Source organism: Lissotriton helveticus, chromosome 3_1 (assembly GCF_964261635.1).
Source record: "Lissotriton helveticus chromosome 3_1, aLisHel1.1, whole genome shotgun sequence".
In the NCBI taxonomy this organism is placed as follows: domain Eukaryota; kingdom Metazoa; phylum Chordata; class Amphibia; order Caudata; family Salamandridae; genus Lissotriton; species Lissotriton helveticus.
This window is the reverse complement of record NC_136061.1, coordinates 1,877,205,629-1,877,227,109: the sequence shown is the minus strand read 5'-3', so window position 1 is coordinate 1,877,227,109 and position 21,481 is coordinate 1,877,205,629. Positions and strand designations below refer to the sequence as shown.

The 21,481-nt window shown below is 47.8% G+C and overlaps 1 protein-coding gene across 1 annotated transcript in view; it reads left to right on the top strand.

Moving 5' to 3' along the window:
• The window catches only part of LOC144823935 (sperm-specific sodium:proton exchanger-like), a 5,382,759-nt gene extending 5,370,807 nt beyond the window's left edge, over positions 1-11,952 (top strand). The window contains exon 24 of the mRNA XM_078682869.1: positions 9,419-11,952. Within this exon, the coding sequence (XP_078538995.1) occupies positions 9,419-9,481 (63 nt within the window). The 3' untranslated portion in view covers positions 9,482-11,952. The remainder of the gene's footprint in view (positions 1-9,418) is intronic.
• Positions 11,953-21,481: the final 9,529 nt, after the last annotated feature.

The following is a 21,481-nucleotide window of genomic DNA, read 5'->3' as shown; positions in this document are numbered from 1 at the left end:
GAAGAGTGAGACCAGGAGCAGTAGGAGTCTTCCTTGGTGCAGCCTTCATTCCAGTCGAAGTGCAAGCGCTCCCCACCCCAGCCCAATGCACCAAGTCCTTCCTTTGGAGGTGATCACATCTCCCTGTCATAGAAAACGTATTGTTCTACCATCCCTCGCTCAAGCTTGGCTCAGCAGCAGAAGGGGAGAATCATGTCTGTGTTCAGCAGCAGCACTACCTTGCTGGTAGACCCTGAAAGGCTGTTACCGGGAATACAGGAGGTCCCCTAACGACCCCCCTAGTACATGGGATCATACTTCCAGCACAAGAATCAGTGTTGGGATAGGATTCCAATATGTCTGATACCAAACTTGACTGGGTTTGGTGCGGCCACTATATAGTTAGTGTGTAGGTTGTCCTGCTCATGCAGGGGCACCCTTCCACTTATATCCAAGCACCGTACCCTCAAGACTGAAGAGCCTGCCATAGGGATGACTTATAAGTTTTAAGTGCAGTTACCTCAGATATAAGGAAAGTTATATCTCTCGTGAGAGATGCAAGCACCAACTAACAGTTTTAAGTGGAGTCCCATCGGTGACACAAAACATGATGCAGCCCTTGGCAGCCGCGGCCTGTGCAGGTAAGAGCAGTGGGGGGGATTTCGATTAATGATAATGAGGGGAAATTAATGATTTATTTGATTGTCCCCCATCATCGTCCATCAAAACGCCCTCCCCCCACACCCAGCCCCTCTCCCTTAACCCTCTTATCTGCACCAGCCACAGCTGGCCCATGGGAGACTTTGGTGTACCTATGACATGGGCACGTTAGTACCATATACTAGAGCCTTAGATAGATACAGCAGTAATTGTAGAGGCACCAAAATACTTACCATGTAAATTTAGGGAAGAAAGCACAGTTGCTGGGGTAGGGGTAACCATCAAAGCAGATCTTACTTTCCTACAGCTACTTACTGTGCAAAATAGCCACTCTCACGCCCACTCATTTACCTATAAACCCACTCAGTCACTCATTTACCCCTATACCCTTTTACACAACCAGTCACTCACCCATAGAGCTATTCACAGAGCCACTGTGTGGTGGTGGCTGTACTGGAGAGTGACTATGAGTAGCTGTATGGGTGAGTGAGTGGACTACCTACTGTCGATAGCCAGGAGGTAGCTAGAGTTAAGACTGACTTTTTCATATATAAAGCGCTTTTTGTTTTGCCAAAAAAAGTTGGCGCCGTTTGACCAATCTTTAGGCAATTTCAAAGCTAGTAAGCATTAGTTCAGCTGTTATATAAAGTTTGGGGGTGATTCGTCACAGGAAGTAGAGAAAAGGGGAGAGAGGGTGGCCAAGACGCTTTTTTCCCTTTCAGTGTCTATGGGGATTTTGCAGAATTTAGACACGGCTAAAGCCCAAACCGCTTAACAGAATTACACCAAATTTGGCAGGCAAATAGATCTTGATCCAGAAAGAGTGCCTTTTGTTATTTGAGGAAGAAGAAATTTGTATATCTAGGGAGGTGAACCCTTTGCAGATCCACTCATGGAAGATCCGCGATTCAAGGGAAAAGCAAGGCCCTGATTGGCTAGCCACAGCCTGACAGGAAGGTTTTGGCTGCTGTTTGCTTTGTCGCTTGGCCCAGAGGAAGGAAAAATAAAGTGCCAAAACACAAAAGGGGTCAGGATACAGGTATCCTGATCCCATACACACATGGAGAGATCCCTGAGATTCCCCTCACAGAATTTCGGATCCTCAGAATCACAGTGGCGTTCAGCGTGGCACCGAGTGTAACCACAGATCCAAAGCACAATGAAAAAAAAATACACCCACTCACACACCAAACCCCAGCCACGCACGGCCAAGGGCCGTGCGCATTATGGGGCTGGATGCATGTACGGGCGGTTGGCCACAGAGACTGGGGCTGCGGCCAACCCCTGCCGTGCATGGCCAAAGGCAGTATATGTATTAACATACTGTAATTATAAATTGTTTTACATGAAAAAACATAAAAATCAAGTTATAGTTATACTCATTCCATTAAATATCTTTAGGCCACGAGTTATAGTTTCCTAAAATAAGTATAAGTATAACTATAACTGCCAAATTTCTATGGTTTTGTGCGGGTAAAACGTGAACCTAACTATAACGTCCCTGTAATCTTGTTTTTTCAGTGAATATATATTACATATACGGTGTAGTTGCAACCTTGTGTATGTGGGCAGTACTAAGTTGGCAGTCCATGTACGCATCTTACAACATTTACGTGCGATAGTGAATGCTGACCAGAGCTACCCTGTAGCACGGCATTTTCAAACTACTCACTGTAAAGATGTATCACACCTGAAATATTTCGTGATAGATGCAGTTGTTCCCAATAAGAAAGGAGGTGATAATGAAAAGACCTTGAGACAACTAGAGTCCAGATACATCATCCAACTTAACAGTAAGACCCCAGGAGGCCTCAACATGGGGGAAGATCTACGCAACTTTTGTAAACAATCCCAACTCTATACAGTATGACAATCTCGTGGCATCCCTTTCTTTAAATTCAGGATAGACTGAGGGCTCTCAGTAACTCACGTACGATTCCAACATATATCTAACCTTGCATTCCTGACTTTCCTTGTGGCATATATGACATAATTTTTTGCTTTTAAATAAAGATTCAGAGCACTTTAGCACATGTATTCTAACTTTTATGCACTTTAAACACCAGTTTCAGCACTGTAATTGAAATTTTAGGATCAGCATTCCTGTATCACCCAAGCGTGTAACATATACCCATGCCCAGATCACCCATTAGGAACACCGTAATGGTGAGGGTGTAAACTATTTGATATTCATAAGATAGAACCATCAGGTAGAGGGGTGCCCTACAATGCTATTTATAGATTTAAAGTATCTAGGGTCAGTTTTTAACATCGTGTATTGGTACAGTCAATGTCTTTAATAGATGCGTTTGCATTTGCAAACATCTGGGTATGATTTCCAAATGGTATTAATTCGCTTTTAGCTCACACAATCGATTGTTGTATAATGATTTTGTTATACATGCTATTTTAATTATGAATTTGCGATTTGCACGCTATCATTGTGTTCAATATGCAGAATGGCAGTCATTTTTTAACAGCATACTATGTTTAGCCTATTTGGGGCTTAGTCCAATCATCCTTCCCAAATCAACGTATTTGTACAGGTAATAGAGGGAAAGGATATATGGCACAATACTCACGCATTTAAGCATACCCTAGAAATAAGAATCTTTGAGCTGAACATATGCCATCGATTGCTGTTTAAATGATGTCATTTTAGCATTTTGGATTTGCAATCTGCACATATGCACTTAGTAGTATTTATCAATGTCTACAATAATCGACTATGCTCTAGATGTAATTGATTGTTTATCATTTGGTCATCGCCGATGTTGAAACTTTGCACTATATGCATTTTAAACTGGCGCCTGCCCTAGTCAGTTTCTATCTGACATATGTATTGTGTAGTCCCATTTCTGTGGCCATGCTTGATTACTGTTTGGCGCGGAATACACAGGTGACCCTTTTTTTAAATTGCAGTGTTGTTTTACCGTTAGGTATCAGTGAGCAAGGGCACGGACGTGCCAGAAACGCGTCTGACGACATGCACCTTTTTATGCACTAAATAAAGCATTCACGAAGTACAAGTCCGACTCTGGCGTATCTTTGCTGTCTGCGTACCGGTCTTCATCTAAATTTCATTTGTTTCCTCTACATTCTATATTCACATAAGGACCAGAAAGAACTCCCACATTTATTTTTTCATACACTCTACTCCCCCAGAAAGTATTGCAAGTCCTGGTCTGTATTAAGACCCTGTCCACAGCTTTAAGAAGCATTATCCGTGTTGTTTCTTTGCGTCTTAGCTTCAGTTCACTATTGCCCAATCTGGGGTCAAGTTGAACATTGTCGTGTCGTGATGCAGTCTAGTGGTTGGGGGGGCGGAGCTAGGGAGGAGGAACAGGAATAGGAGGGACAAGGACGGAAGGATCAGTTATGAGCAGGCATGATAGAATAAAGGTCATGTTGCAACCTGCTCCTGGCTCCTGTGGTAATTAAGGGGAAGGCACGACAATGGCGACGAGGATGGGATAAGTACTGAAGCCCACAGTGCCTATAAACCCCTACCGCCTGTAAGCGGCCGTGAACAGAGAGCCTGCAGCCTGTGCCAGCGTGGCGCATGTGGAACGCGAAACCCGAAGGACTCACACGCTGCCCAAAGCGGTGTCCGGCGGACTCCACCAAGCTGCTTGCCTAAGTGAAGAAGGCACCCGGCGTGCGACGCCTAAACCAGCCAGAAGTGTGGCCAAAGTGGAAATCCGCGCGAAAATCTGGAAGCACCCGACAAACAGCTGCACCGATTGCAAATGAGAGGGTGAGTCAGCCTGGTCCAAAGCTCCGTGGCTGGAAAGCTGCGTGGAGCGCTGAGGAACTCGCAAGATAGACAAGCGGTGCGATTAACACTGCAGCTGGAAAGAAGCCCTGTCCCGGGCACCAGCCAGGACGTGGTCACCGTCGCGACCCGTGTGCCCCACGAAGCCGCCGCCCATAGACTGAGGCCAGCTGTAAACGAGTAGCCCCACGATCAGATGATCGTGTAGAGCCCCGCATGACCAGCGTGGCTGAGCGCTGCAACCATAGCCCCGAGAGCGCTGGTTCGCGCCAAAACAGCGCGAGTGCACCGTGAATACCCCTGGAGGGTTTGAGGTCAAAGAGGAAACTGGGAGCCCAATCCAGCCCTCCTGAAGGGCCCTGAGGAGTGAGGGGAGTCCAGAGAAGCGAGGGACCCCTGTGGAGGCGCCGGAAGGAAAGCGCCGATTTTGCCGACATCGGGGCTCACCCCTGATGCGTGAGGGATGGCACGTGGACAAAAGAAAGACGTCGGGAATCTTTCCCTGGCTTACCTGCAGGGTGGAAAGTGGCCGAAGATCGTGGACTACGCTGGACAAGACCTGCTGGGCATGTAAGAAGCTCCCGGTGAGTGTCTGGTGTGACTCGGTGAGCTGGAGACTGAATGCATCTCAAATCTCGTGGAGAGTGAGATTTCCGGGCAGCCATCTTGGAGTCAGGCGGGTTTTGTCCCAAACCCTGTTAAGCATCCAGAGCAGTCATTTTGAGGTCAGGCAGGCTGAGGTGGAAACAAGCATTGGCAACTGTGAGGCAAATTGTGAAGCAACAAACCCAAGCAAATACAAGCCTTAAACGCAACGAACACGAGCAAATGCAAATTCTGAACATAGCAAGTACATGCAAATGCAAACTTGAACACAAGAAGCACAAGTCAAAGACAACGTAACGCATCGAACGCTGGCATAGGTAGATGAACGGACATTGACAAACGTACAATCTCAAGTGCAAGAATTACAACGAGACAAGTACAAGCAAATGCAAGGCGCAATTACAAACAACGCATTTTAACACAAACTGGCTGAGTGACGACCAAGTTGATCTCAAGAAATCAAGTCCGTCTACTTGAAGCCTGCGTACCACACCATCATGCCTGTGAGGAAAGACACGCATAAACCCAACCCCTGCATTGGAGTACCTCCTCCAGTGGCACAGACCAGCGCCCACTGTTTAGGTCCTGAATGGTCAAGGTGGCTGGAGTCATTGGACGAATTCCTCACAACGACCGGTGAGCAGAGGGATAGCAGACGTCGACTACTACTGCTTCAGCTGGTGGGTCACGAAGGCCGACGTTTAATCAAAACATTTTTAGCAAAAGACACAGAGACATATAGAGGACTCAGAGAGACGCACTGTTTTCAACGCAGCACGGCAGGAACCATTCGAATCCTTACCAAGCTTCATTACCCGGCTGCAACGTCTAGTGAAATGTTGCCACTTCGACACCTTCACAAATGAAGATGCTATCCGACTGCGGGTGATTGAAGGCTGTTCAAAACCTGACACCAAGCGCAAGATCATTCAAGGGCGGTTCTCGCTAAAAGAGATCATCAGGAGAGCCGAAATTGGAGAGCGGGTCACAGCGAGGGAAGCGTCCAAAGAATTCCACCAGGACGCAGGAAACGACAAGAGAAGAAAAGAGTCATTCTCCATGTCCGCGAGGAAAGCTCAGGAGTCAAACAAAACCCGAGAGAAGAGAAGAAAGGAAACATCCAAGGAGACATCCTCCATGTCCGCGAGGAAGGCCCAGGAGACTAACAAAACCCGAGAGAGGGAGGGCGAAGGCGGACCAGAGACAAGATACCATGAAAGACGAAGTGACAGGGAACTCCCTGAGTCACCAACACAAAGGACAATGGACAAGGGTGTACGAAAGACTGGGACAGCCAGGAACAACCGGATTGACATAACGCCGAGAAGTCACTCAACACACTACTCTGGAGACAACTACTCTGGAGACATATCAAGTAGTGACACAGACCACACAGAGAAGACCGAGACCAGTCTACTCAATGGTCATGATGAAAATACCAAACACCGGCGAGGGGACAAGTCACGTTATATTCGGAAACTAACATACTACTCTGGAGAACCATCAAGCAGAGACACAGATCACACAGAGGAGACTGACGACAGTCGACTCAACGACTATGAGGAAAGGACCAAACACAGGCGAGGGGACAAGCCACACCACCCCCAGAAACCGATATACACATACACTCGAATGACTCAAGACGCAGACGCTCAAGCCATCTGTGATCAGGAGAAAACAGAGAAGAGTCGAATATTATCCCAAGACCAAACCAAGAAAGTAAATACGGAGCTAGCAAACAAACCCGTCACAGCAATAACACAAAAGACACTTCAAAAGATGCACCCAGAGGAATGTCCATACTGATCCATACTGAAGAAGGTGAAGCGTTTATGTTGGCCCTGCACCTTACACTCCATCGCATGTGTTGCCATCAGATATCTCACATCCTGATGTTACAACGGTGTTAGATATTTGCGTATCCTTTCCTTAAGTCTTCTATCGTGCTGTCCACATATATGCATTTCCATTCATTCTCTATAATGTACACTACATATTTTGTGTTGCAGTTAATATTGTATCGTATAGCAAGTCCTTACTTCTGCACCATTAAAATAATTTTGCTTATCACTAGCCCATCTGCAAACACCAAAATGTCTACGTTTGTAAAATCCCAATGTATGTTGTGTCAGCCAATGTGATGTTGGTCTGTGTCTGGGATACCTAGGGCTCAGTTGTGATTTAAGTGTCTTACCCCATCTATATGTAATACTGGGTCTCTCTAAGGTGAACTCTTTCAATGTTTTATCCGACTGTAGAATTTCAGTGATTAATCCCGTTTTCACAGTCTCATCCTGTTTAGTATGTTTGTCTTTCAGAGTGTCCTGTCTTTTGATTTTGAGAATCTTACATTCCGCTGTCCTGATAGTTAGTGTATCAAACCCCAAGCAGTTAGGCATGACTTCATATTCTCCATGCAGGTTAAAAAATCACCATCGTTGCTACAGTTTCTTCTTCCCCTAGTTAATCCCCCAAAAGGAATGGCCTGAATCTGGTGTTTAGGGTGTGCACTATAAGCATGTAATAAAGCATTACATGAAGAAGGGTTTTGATGGAGTCTGCTCTGTATTTGATTATGCCGAATGAATAACTCTATATCTAAAACAACAATGTCAGTCATGCTGTACATTGATACCTTAACTTCACACTGATATGTGAAGTTAAGGTCCATGTCATCAGTATTTAGGTAGTCACAAAATAGTTTTACCTTGTCCAATAGTTTTGACCAGATCATGATGCAATCATCTATAAAGCGTTCCCAATAAATAATTGAGTTGCACCATTCAGTACCCCTTGGCCCCCAGATACACTCATCCTCTAGCCACCCCATGAAGAGATTGGCGTAGGAAGCTGAAAATCTGGAGCCCATGGCTACTCCTTGTATTTGTCTGTACCACTCTTTCTCGAACAGAAACACGTTATTGTTCAGAATCAAGTCAACCATTATTATTAACATTTCCTTGTGCTCCCACTGTGTTGCCGGCCTGGTGTTAGTGAGGGATTGGAAATACACTTCGAACTATCTGCAGAATTGCACCACATTCCACAATCTCATAACAGGTGCAGCATTGATAATACAATGAATAAGTGCATTATTTATATTTGTTAAATGATGTAACCAGAAGGTTTTACTTTATTGAAAAAAAGAGACATTGTGAGGGTGACTATTTTTTTTAAACATTAAGGGGCATTAGCGGCAAGAAACTGATACTAAAACGGCGATAATGGGCTTGCTAATATGCGTTCTAGAATTCCAATAGAAGCCCAGGTTAGATGTGCAGGACATCTAACCTGGGCTTCTATTGAATTCTATAACGCACCATTACGGTTGTTGCTGAAGTCATTTTCGGATTCGCATTCTTATTCCCCATCATATTTTCTCACTACATAACATTAAAAAAAATCGCCTCTCATGGGTGACCTTGCAAATGTGATTTACGCGGCACAATGTTGTCAAAGCCTCCTTTCGTACTCTGCCGAGTGCTTACTTGCATTAGCAGTTTGTGAACCAATGGTAGGGGTAAAGTAAACTTGAAAGACAGTGGCCCACATGCATCAAGCATTTTTGTAGTCGCAAACGGTGCGATTCCTTAAAATCGGCCGTTTGCGAATGCAAAAGTGCTTTTTGGGATGCATGAAGCAATTTTAGAATTCGTAATATTTTTGCGAGTTCTAAAATTGCGGGTGCTTTTAAGAAGTCGCAGATGTGCGACTTCTTAAAAGCAATGCATCATTACTTTGACAAGTGGAAATTCGCAATTAGGGTGCCAAATTTACCGAGTGGTTGAACCACTCGGTAAATTTGGAAAAAGTGTTTAAAATGGTGAAAAAGTATTTTTTTCAACATTCATGTTTAACACACACATGTCTTTAGGACATGTGTGTGTGAAACATGATGCGAAAAATACATTTCAGGGGTGCATGGGGGGGTCCTTTGGATCCCCCCCTGCACCCATGAAATTTTCTAAGTGCCACTCGCAATTTGCATTGACTCCTTGGCCCATAGGAATCAATGGGAATTGCGAAAATTTACTTAAGAAATCGGTATTCATTTGGGATTCGGTAAAAATTGCGATTTTTACCGAATCCCAAATGAATACCGAAAATAATGATGCATAGCATTTTGCACTTCTTAATTTGCGATTCCTTATTTTTCGCAAATTAGGAAGTGCAAAATGTAACAATGATGCATGTGGGCCAGTGTCCTAATGCTTTATACTGGATGAAAATGGTTCATACTAATATTCTATTAAAAGAGTTCAGTTGAATGCTTTCTTATGTTAAGGGTCCATATTTTAAATTCTGCCACGTCTGTTTTAATTTGTCACCAATATATTATTTTAGTTTTGCTAAAATAACGGACCATAATAACTTCTTAACGATTCCTTTCTATTGCAGTTCGCAGTTGAGGAAACAGAAAATGAAACCGATTCTCGAAAAGGCTCTGTCGTCCCCACGTAATAGCATTTTTATGAGAAACATTCATTATCAACAAAAGTCAGAATTTGTCTGCATCGTTTAAAACCCTGCTCCGTTTTCTGCTAGGTTGAACAAGTGTATTTTTGATAACATACTGCCCATTAGGGAAAGGGTGTGTTTCTTAATGATTGTTACTTTCCCCAAGTAAATGTATGTTTTTAAACGTTTGCACATGTTTGGAGATGCTGACACACGGACAGACAAACACACACACACTCTCGCTCCCACTTTCTCTCTCTCACTGCATAGGAATTGTTTATTTTGCTCCTCTGATGGTCACTTATGTCAAAGAATGACTAACTAAAAGCTATATATAAATCAAAAGCTCACGTGTTCAAAAAACACACTGCACTCACGGCATATTCCCGTAATCCCTTCAATCTGTATGATTGACGCTTTCCGCGACTCCATTTCCCAGAATGCTGCGCTGTTGGTACAACGCGTTAGTAGTTAAGTACTCTGCTCCAAGTCCACCAAGGACGCATTGTGCACTCTTCTAGACGGGTGCGGTTAAATGGTGGTGGGTCCATTCCATATAACAAAAGCTCACGTGTTAAAAAAACACACTGCACTCACGGGGTTATCAGTCCATTGATTTTATTTCACGAGGACGCGTTTCGGCGTGTCTGCCTTCTTCCAGCTCGTTTCACAGTGCAGGCAGGCCAGCGTGGAGGTGCTTTTGAATATAGGGATGCATTCCCATTGGTTTGCGCAGTCACGAGGAAAGGGTAAATGTCTTAATTGTTGCCAGATGGTACAGGAAAATCCCCACATTCTCGGGCGGTTCGATTTGGCAATACTTAAGTGTTAATGTTAAAACTGCCTCGCCAGAGACCTTCAATTTTCCTTTCGTTGCACTGCTATTCAAAAAAGCACCTTTCACTCCGTAGAAATGCCTGCTGGACACCCCTTCGTCATGCCATGCAGCATCATGGTTCGCGGAGCAGGAGACGGCATATTCCCGTAATCCCTTCAATCTGTATGATTGACGCTTTCCGCGACTCCATTTCCCAGAATGCTGCGCTGTTGGTGCAACGCGTTAGTAGTTAAGTACTCTGCTCCAAGTCCACCAAGGACGCATTGTGCACTCTTCTAGACGGGTGCGGTTAAATGGTGGTGGGTCCATTCCATATAACAAAAGTTCACGTGTTCAAAAAACACACTGCACTCACGGGGTTATCAGTCCATTGATTTTATTTCACGAGGACGCGTTTCGGCGTGTCTGCCTTCTTCCAGCTCGTTTCACAGTGCAGGCAGGCCAGCGTGGAGGTGCTTTTGAATATAGGGATGCATTCCCATTGGTTTGCGCAGTCACGAGGAAAGGGTAAATGTCTTAATTGTTGCCAGATGGTACAGGAAAATCCCCACATTCTCGGGCGGTTCGATTTGGCAATAGTTAAGTGTTAATGTTAAAACTGCCTCGCCAGAGACCTTCAATTTTCCTTTCGTTGCACTGCTATTCGAAAAAGCACCTTTCACTCCGTAGAAATGCCTGCTGGACACCCCCTCGTCATGCCATGCAGCATCATGGTTCGCGGAGCAGGAGACGGCATATTCCCGTAATCCCTTCAATCTGTATGATTGACGCTTTCCGCGACTCCATTTCCCAGAATGCTGCGCTGTTGGTGCAACGCGTTAGTAGTTAAGTACTCTGCTCCAAGTCCACCAAGGACGCATTGTGCACTCTTCTAGACGGGTGCGGTTAAATGGTGGTGGGTCCATTCCATATAACAAAAGTTCACGTGTTCAAAAAACACACTGCACTCACGGGGTTATCAGTCCATTGATTTTATTTCACGAGGACGCGTTTCGGCGTGTCTGCCTTCTTCCAGCTCGTTTCACAGTGCAGGCAGGCCAGCGTGGAAGTGCTTTTGAATATAGGGATGCATTCCCATTGGTTTGCGCAGTCACGACGAAAGGGTGAATGTCTTAATTGTTGCCAGATGGTACAGAAAAATCCCCACATTCTCGGGCGGTTCGCATCCGCATCAATAATCAGCTTAGTCCCAAGCCACTACCACGACGGGCTCACGACAGGGGTAGCCACCCCCGTAATCTCCAAAGCAATCACCAATGCGAAAAAGAAAGTGTGATTTATTCGGTCAACACTACGTCCAACGTGTTTCGGAGTTAGAATCACTTCTTCATCACGGGCCAGATGACGTAGTGTTGACGGAATAAATCACACTTTGAAAATGGAGGTCACGGCTCCAGTGTTCTTTTTCGCCTTCGAAAGGAGGAGTTACGAATTGGTGATTTATATGAGAGTGGGGGCAGCACAAAGCACTAGACAGTGAGTGTTTCATGCACGTTTGTGATGAAAGTAACGGAACAAATACAGTAAATCTGTTTTACTCTAGTGGAACGTTTAACATGTTGCATTTAATTTACTTTTCTCTAAAGTTGTAAACCTTTCTCATTGTTTGCAATTAAACCAGTTAATTTAAGCTATTTGTAGATTGTGGACATTTATCTTTATTGCCTCTGGTTAATCCTAAATGCAGTGTGAATAATACTGGAGCAGCGGGTCTTGACTGGTTACAAGTTATTCTGAGAAGATTCTGGTAAGTGAGGACGAAGACCAGGCTCCTATAAGGAAGCGATGAGGTTCGCCTCTCATCGTTGATGGTTGTCATGTTTTCTGGCCTGTAACACTTCCCCTGTGTCTGCTTGGGGCTACATTAAAATCATCCATTCACTTCCACTTTTGGGGGCAAATGTACAGTTAATTCAAATCAAATCAAAGTACTTTATTCGGTTAAAATTAATAACCATAAAAGCATACAGCATAAAATTTCATATACAACATAGTTTTACACATAATTCCCAATCCGAATCAGGTTTCCTTGTGAGCAAGCAATAAGAAGTCGATCCAACAAAATAGGTTTAACAATTTAAAAACAATAAAAAGTATGAAAGGCATGTAAAACTATGTTTAATCTATAAAGAAAAGAACACTTGGCAACATCAGTTAGAATTCAAATTCATTTGATTTGGCATTGCAATAAGGTACTTCATACGGGTAAAAGTGATTGTGCTTTATGGACAGTAATTGGAACAATATCCTTATTGTGGTAGCGCTCTAGTGTTCCTAGAGCGGAACAGGAACCACGTCACAGGAAGCGGAAGGCGGCCATATTGTTCTCTGGCGCCGACCGCAAGAGAAGCTAAGCCCCGGCGCTCCTTAAATAAATACAAGTTTAAATTGCAAAGTCGGAGTCTGCGCGTTATTACAATGGCGACGAGTCGGGATGGTTGAAAACCCGAACGCTCACGCGACCCCTGGCGAGTGCACGCATATCGCGTGAGAAAGCAAACGAACCACGGAGCGTGGCAGAGGAGCTGGCAAGGCGGCAAGAAGCGCGAAAAGAGCACCAGCACGCCCACAAGCCTGGAGGGGGCCCTACTCTGATGCCAGAGCCCAGAAAGGGACACTGCGCAAGGAAACAGCACCTAAAAAGGTCAGAGTGCACAGCAAGGCATCGGAGGACACCTACAGGGATACAACAAGGTACCAAGCCCTAAATCATCACAGCAGGCCCTAAATAGTACCCTAGCAACAAAGCAAAGCGGCGCACGCTGGCGGAGACTGCAGGCCCATCGCGTCCAGAGACAGGAGGCAGCTCGCAAGCAGCATCTCTCACCACAAAGGGTGGACTGGGAGAGGACAGCGAGGGAGAGAACAGAGAGGACGAGGGAGGAGAGCAGGACGCCCCGGGGAGCCCGTCCAGACGAACAGTCACTGTAACTAAGGCCAAGAGGAACGTCCCAGCCATGGCTAACCAGAGCACATCCCTCACACAACTAGTTCCATTCCTAACGAAAAGCGGAGAACCGGAAAGAAAATGGGAAGACTGGAAGAGGTACTTCCTTAACTATCTGGAAGCGCTGGAAGAGGAAGGCGATACCCCATTTACGAGCAAAAGGAAAAAGAAGATTCTGCTCCATAATTTAGGTCCAGAAGGGCTCAGGATCTACGACACCATTGTGAAAGGTGAAAGAGCAGCAGGGGACACTGAGGTGTTTGATCATGCCATCGAAGACTTAGACGCACATTACAGGCCTGTAGTGTGTGTCGCCATTGACAGATTCAACTTCTTTCAGAGGAAGCAAAAAAGCGGAGAGTCTGTAGACGAATACGTCGTAGCTCTGAGGAAATTGGCCATCACGTGCAAATTCGGGGGACTGCATGATGACCTCATCAGGGACCAAATTATTATGCATACCTCCAGTTCCCACATACAGGAGAAATTGTGGGTAAATGGCGACGCCCCACTCAAGGAAATCTGGGCGATGGTCAAGAAAGCCGAGCTATCGAGAAGGTGTGCTCAGGCTGCGAAGAGAGACGCCCAGGAATCGCAAGCGGTGTGTAGAGTAATGGCGCCAAATAGAAACGACCGTTGGAAGCAGAAAGAGACGCGAAAGACCCAGGGAGGAAATAGAGCTGATTTCTCCGCAAAATCACAGGCAGATAGCAAGTCACACAAAACAGGAAAAACCCAGTGTTACAGATGTGGTAGCAATGCCCATCTAGGAAACGACAAGGCGTGCCCCGCCTTCAAGGCCAGGTGTTCCTACTGCAACATCTTTGGACACTACGAAAAGGTGTGTCGCAGGAAACCGAAAAATGCCATGGTGCGCTTGGTAGACCAGGATCAGCGAGATGATTCCAGTGATCAGGAAGACAAGGTGGAAGAAGAGGAATTCTTGTACATTGATGTCCAAGTTCTGGAAATGGATGGTTCCAACTCAGACAGGCCCCGACTCGACATGCACATAGGGGGTATACCCTTGGAGATGATCGCGGACAGTGGAGCGCCCACTTCAATCGTTCAGAGGCAGGTATGGGAAGACAACTTTGCGTCGAGAATCAAAGAAACGCTTCTACCTATGGATGTGAGACCAGTTACTTACACGGGACAAAAGATCCCCATGTTAGGCTACTGCCCGCTTTTGTTTGAATTTAGAGGCCGCCACGCGCAGTGCAAGCTATACGTAGCAGAGAGAGGCCCGTCCGTGCTGAGTTGGAAGGACCAAGGAGCTTTGGGAATCCAGCTCAACCCGGGAGGCATTGAGAAAATCCTACTCATGGATATGGAAGTCAAGGAAGATGTGCAGCTGTGGCGGAGGACATACCCCAAAGTCTTCAACGGGCAGATTGGCGAGCTGGGCAAGTACACACACCTCATCAAACTGAAAGAAGGAGCAGTACCGGTAGTACACAAAGTAAGGAACATTCCGTTCCGCAGCAGGGAGGCAGTACAAACTGAACTGGACAGGTTGGAAAAGGAAGGAGTCATCAGGGCGATAGAGAGTGCGGAGTGGCTGTCTCCCCTGGCGGTAGCCCAAAAGCCCAACGGCAAGGTACGTCTCTGCGTGGACTTAAGAGAGTTAAACAAAAACATTGTCATAAACAGATTCCCCTTGCCGCGAATCAGTGAGATGCTGGCGAAAACGAAGGATGTCACATGGTTCTCCACGGTGGACCGCTCGTCGGCCTACCATCAAGTGAAGCTTCATCCGTCGTGCACCCACCTCACATCGTTCATCACACCATTCGGGTGCTACGAGTTTGTGAGGATGCCTTTCGGCCTAGCTTCAGCCGCGGCTGTGTTCCAGAAGATCATGCACAAACTCTTAAAAGACATGAAAGATGTCCTTTTCTTCCAGGATGACATTCTGGTAATGGGGAAGTCGAGGCAAGATCACAATGTAAAGCTTCACAAGGTGCTACAGAAACTGCAAGACAACGGATTGACTGCTGAATGGACGAAATGCAACCTGGGAGTCCAGTCAGTCACATACCTCGGCCATGAGGTGAGTGGAAAAAGAATAACTCCAAAGAGGACAAACATGAGAGCCATCATGGAGGCGCCCACTCCGGAAAAAAAGGAAGATGTTCGGTCATTCCTAGGAATGGCCGAGTATTACAGCAAATTCATTCCTCATTTTGCAACGAAGACACACTATATACGACAACTGCTCAAGGAAAGGAACAGGTTTCAGTGGGGGAAGGAAGAACAAAAGGAGTTCGATGCACTCAAGCAAGAAATGGGGACAGCTATTCCCCTCAAAGGATTCGACCCCAAGGCAGAGTCCATTCTCACCACGGACGCCAGTGACCGTGGCCTAGGAGCGGTGCTGATGCAGAGAGAAGAGTCAGGAGAGATGTCAACGGTCAGCTTCGCCTCCCGCTCGTTAGCGCCCAATGAGGAGAAGTTCAGTGTGGTGGAGAAAGAAATGCTGGCGGTGGTCTGGGCGGTAGAGAAATTTAGGCAATACTTGTGGGGAGCCAAGTTCTTAGTGAAAACCGATCACAAGCCCTTAGTTCGTGTCCTGACATCAAGCGGACATGATCATGCTACGCCAAGGATCGCCAAGATGACCCTACGGCTATTGGACTTTGTCTATGAGGTCGAGCACATTCCAGGGCCACAGAACAAGGTAGCCGACTTCCTAAGTAGGGCAGCTGCCATGGAAGAGGCAAGGAACGAAGAAAGGCAAGAGTGGGACGGATACGTAGTAGCCACCATCCAGGACACTGAGGAAGTGATAAGCGCCCAGGACTGGGAAGAGGCCTACAGAGAAGACACAGACCTGGAGGCTGTAAAGGGATACGTAGTTCATGGCTGGCCAGAAAAAAGACACTTAAAGGAGGAACTGAAGAGATACTGGGAGGTCCGAGAAGAACTGTCTTTGGCTGACAACCCACTGTTCTTACTCCGAGGAGACAAAGTGGTACCGCCCAGGAACATTTTGGAGCGGTTAATGTCCTTGCTGCATGAAGGGCACCAGGGCATCACGAAAACGAAAGCTTTGGCCAGACAAGCATACTGGTGGCCAGCCATCGACGTGCAGGTAGAAAGACACGTGCGCACGTGCGAGTCTTGTGCAAGGTCAGACAAGTCTCAGAGCATGCTGAGGCCACCAATGGGAAGATTTCCGATTCCGGATGGCCCATGGGAAATGTTGTCGGTGGACATAATGGGACCAGTCCTGGACAAGGAGGGTACTCAGAAGTACGTGGTGGTTGCTATTGATAGGTATTCCAAGTGGCCCGAGCTACAAGTCTTGGAGCGAGTAGATACTGAGGCAGTGATACGGTTTTTGCGTGCCACATTTGTCAGCGAAGGCATCCCGAAGATCATCACCTGCGACAACGGTCCTCAATTTACTTCGGAAAAGTGGACTGCCTTCACCACAAGAAACGGAATCGAAGTGAAGCACACCCCGATTTACCACCCGGCGGGAAATGGCCAAGTGGAGCGCTTTAATCGGGTGATAATGGGGACCATACAGGCAGCCATTGAGGATGGCATGGACTGGGAAAAGGAGCTAGAGAAGATGATTTGGGCATACCGAATCACACCGGGTAGCACAGGATACAGTCCCTTCAAGATCTTAAGAGGTAGAGAAGCCTTCACCAAGGACAACGCAGCATGGAGGAAGTTGATTGTCCAGAGTAAGTGGTCACCAGCGGTGGTCAGGAAAAATTTAGAGAGAGCCCAGGAAGTCTACACGGCTCACTACAACAGAAGACGAAACACTCGAAGTACAGAACTAGACAAAGGTGACTGGGTAAGGGTGAAGCTGGCCATCATGAAGCGAAAGGGGGAGAGCAAGTTCTCACCTCCCCTCAAAGTGGTGGAACCCTATGCTAGATCAGCTCTCCTGAGCGACGGTAAGATTTGGTCTATGGACAGAATGGCAAAATGCAGCAAGATACTGAAGTGGGAAGAGGAAACGGAAGAAGGAACAGAGCATGTCTTTGAGGAAGGAGAAAGTGAAGGGGGAGAAAGGCAAGGAGAGAATGTGGACGAAGCAGGAGGACAAACAGTAGGTGAAGAAAGAGTAAGGAGAGAGACAACGGAAGAAGGAAGCAGAGGCGAAGAAGGGAGTGAGAAGAAGGCAAAGGACAGAGAAGCGGAAGATATGAGAGAGCGGATGGAACATGAGACTACGGGAGGAGAGAGAAACAATGAGAGAGTGGAGACTCGAGTGGGACGGAGAATTAAGGTACCTGAGAGATTCAAGGACTATGAGATGGACTGGAAGTAAGACTTTTGTAAATTTGTTATTGTGCATAAAGGGGGGAGATATGTGGTAGCGCTCTAGTGTTCCTAGAGCGGAACAGGAACCACGTCACAGGAAGCGGAAGGCGGCCATATTGTTCTCTGGCGCCGACCGCAAGAGAAGCTAAGCCCCGGCGCTCCTTAAATAAATACAAGTTTAAATTGCAAAGTCGGAGTCTGCGCGTTATTACACTTATCCTGTCAGTTCAGCATATGTAAGCCATAGAGTAAATCATAACGGTTGAAGGTAGGTATCCTGTAACTACTCGATACGGGACCTCTCCTACCCTTCAAGTAGTTTTCCTCTACACTCCATCTTGAGGGTGGCGGATAAGCGATTCTGGGGTAAAAATCGCACAGTTCCCTTGTTGCTATTGGCCCGTCTCCTGTTTGTGGCTGCCACCTACGAAGGAATGGGACGACCTGGTTATCCCTAAAATTGACAATTACCAGGTCTCCAGCTAAGTCCTTGGGATGGGAAACTACCCACCCCACCCTTCTAACATTTAGGATACTACCTTCAATATTAGGTGGAAGGGGTCTATTTTTGGTTAACCAAAATGATACCTTGTTTTTAAAGTCCTGGTAACCTTCAAGTTTCCCGATTGTAAGCTCCGGCACTCCCGAAAGGACACACACAAAAGGTACTGCCTCTGGAGGTAGGTTTATGCAATTATTTTTTCTTTGCATGTTACCCTGATTAGCAAAAGACCCCTCAGAAAACGTGGGTACGTTAATCAGCCCTGCTCTAGGTGCAGAACTCAATACTTTTGGTGATTCTTTGGGTACTTCCTTGGCTTTTGAAGCTAGTAATCTAGTAGCGACTGGTCGGTATTGGGCCATTTTGCTAGGCGCAGTAGTTTCCGCCATATTGGAGGCAGCTAAGTTCTGAGTTTGCTTGTGCCCTGACATTCTATTTGTAAGCGTGTTTGCCTTGATGGATTCTTCTATCATCGTGACCTTTTCCCCTATTCTATCCGTCCTTACTATCAGTGGGGATATTAAGGTTTTAACCAGTTCTTCAAGCTGGGCCAATAGTTTGGATGGTAAAATAGATACAGGAGTCTCCAATGTTGGACATGCCTTGGATATTTCTGGGGTGGTGGCAATTACCAGTGAGGGACTTGAGTTTATTTTCTGTTGTTTCGCTAGCCTCCCTATGTCTTCCGCACCTTTACGCTTTCTGTTGGCAAGAGGGACCTGAGGGAGCACTATCGGTTGATTGTTAACCTTGTCTATTATTGGGGGGTGGGTTTTCAGAGGACTTTTGTTTAATTGAGGTGATGCACTAAACTGGGGGCTTCTATTATCCATGGGGCTCACTGGAGCACCAGATTGCTCCTTTTTCTGTTCTTTTGAGGTGTACCTGCTGTTACAGATTTCATTTAGTTCCCTCAATAAGGAGGAGTTAGCTAAGTCTGTTGGCATCGTGGGGGATAGTTTACTGGGGAAATTTCTGTGGCAAGACTATATTCTACTCTCTCTATTGCCGATGATACCCTGGTTAGATAGTGGTCCAAAGTCCCCTTGATTGAACCGTTCTGAGACAAAATTTGTTTGACAACCCCTTTAGAAGACATGGTGCAACTAACTATTGTGCAATACACCTGAAATAGTCAGCTGGGTATCTTAATTACCAGTAGTTAGTCCCTTTAAAGAAACCAAAAGAGTTCATAGATAGTCTCTAGGTGCATATACCTTGGGTTGTATCCTTTGTCCCGCAAAACCAAGAGAGGTTGCCCGACCCGACCTCTGATGGCCGCAGATGGACGGCCCTTTGCCCGGGCTTAGCCGTCCATGTGCGCACCCCGCAATGCGGGAGGAAGTACCCACTGATATACTTCCGGTTTCAGTTGCGAGGGGCAGGTGGTATGCGCGTCACACCAGCAGTCTCCTGTGGTTTGTTGTGCTCCCTGTTACCCCCGAGCTCCACGGCTCCAGCAACAACACCGCAGCGTCTCCCGCGAAGCGGGAGGCGCAAGAGGTATTTCACAGTCCCGGTGTCAGGTGTGAGGGTCGGGTGGTATGCGCGTCACACCAGCAGTCTCCTGGGGTTTGTAGTGCTCCCTGTTACCCCCGAGCTCCACGGCTCCAGCAACAGCACCGCAGCGTCTCCCGCGTAACGGGAGGCGCAAGAGGTATTTCACAGTCCCGGTGTCAGGTGTGAGGGGCGGGTGGTATGCGCGTCACACCAGCAGTCTCCTGGGTTTGTAGTGCTCCCTGTTACCCCCGAGCTCCACGGCTCCAGCAACAACACTGTAGCGTCTCCCGCGAAGCGGGAGGCGCCAGAGGTATTTCACAGTTCCGGTGTCAGGTGTGAGGGGCGGGTGGTATGCGCGTCACACCAGCAGTCTCCTGGGGTTTGTAGTGCTCCCTGTTACCCCCGAGCTCCACGGCTCCAGCAACAACACCGCAGCGTCTCCCGCGAAGCGGGAGGCGCATGAGGTATTTCACAGTCCCGGTGTCAGGTGTGAGGGGCGAGTGGTATGCGTGTCACACCAGCAGTCTCCTGGGGTTTGTAGTGCTCCCTGTTACCCCCGAGCTCCACGGCTCCAGCAACAACACCGCAGCGTCTCCCGCGAAGCGGGAGGCGCAAGAGGTATTTCAGAGTCCCGGTGTCAGGTGTGAGGGGCGAGTGGTATGCGTGTCACACCAGCAGTCTCCTGGGGTTTGTAATGCTCCCTGTTACCCCCGAGCTCCACAGCTCCAGCAACAACACCGCAGCGTCTCCCGCGTAACGGGAGGCGCAAGAGGTATTTCACAGTCCCGGTGTCAGGTGTGAGGGGCGGGTGGTATGCGCGTCACACCAGCAGTCTCCTGGGGTTTGTAGTGCTCCCTGTTACCCCCGAGCTCCACGGCTCCAGCAACAACACCGTAGCATCTCCCGCGAAGCGGGAGGCGCCAGAGGTATTTCACAGTTCCGGTGTCAGGTGTGAGGGGCGGGTGGTATGCGCGTCACACCAGCAGTCTCCTGGGGTTTGTAGTGCTCCCTGTTACCCCCGAGCTCCACGGCTCCAGCAACAACACCGCAGCGTCTCCCGCGAAGCGGGAGGCGCATGAGGTATTTCACAGTCCCGGTGTCAGGTGTGAGGGGCGAGTGGTATGCGTGTCACACCAGCAGTCTCCTGGGGTTTGTAGTGCTCCCTGTTACCCCCCAGCTCCACGGCTCCAGCAACAACACCGCAGCGTCTCCCGCGAAGCGGGAGGCGCAAGAGGTATTTCACAGTCCCGGTGTCAGGTGTGAGGGGCGGGTAGTATGCGGGTCACACAGCAGTCTCCTGGGGTTTGTAGTGCTGCCTGTTACCCCCGAGCTCCACGGCTCCAGCAACAACACCGCAGCGTCTCCCGCGAAGAGGGGGCGCAAGAGGTATTTCACAGTCCCGGTGTAAGGTGTGAGGGGTGGGTGGTATGCGCGTCACACCAGCAGTCTCCTGGGTTTGTAGTGCTCCCTGTTACCCCCGAGCTCCACGGCTCCAGCATCAACACCGCAGCGTCTCCCGCGAAGCGGGAGGCGCAAGAGGTATTTCACAGTCCTGGTGTCAGGTGTGAGGGGCGGGTGGTATGCGCGTCACACCAGAAATCTCCTGGGGTTTGTAGTGCTCCCTGTTACCCCCGAGCTCCACGGCTCCAGCAACAACACCGCAGCGTCTCCCGCGAAGCGGTAGGCGCAAGAGGTATTTGACAGTCCCGGTGTCAGGTGTGAGGGGCGGGTGGTATGCGCGTCACACCAGCAGTCTCCTGGGGTTTGTAGTGCTCCCTGTTACCCCCGAGCTCCACGGCTCCAGCAACAACACCGCAGCGTCTCCCGCGAAGCGGGAGGCGCAAGAGGTATTTCACAGTCCCGGTGTCAGGTGTGAGGGGCGGGTGGTATGCGCATCACACCAGCAGTCTCCTGGGGTATGTAGTGCTC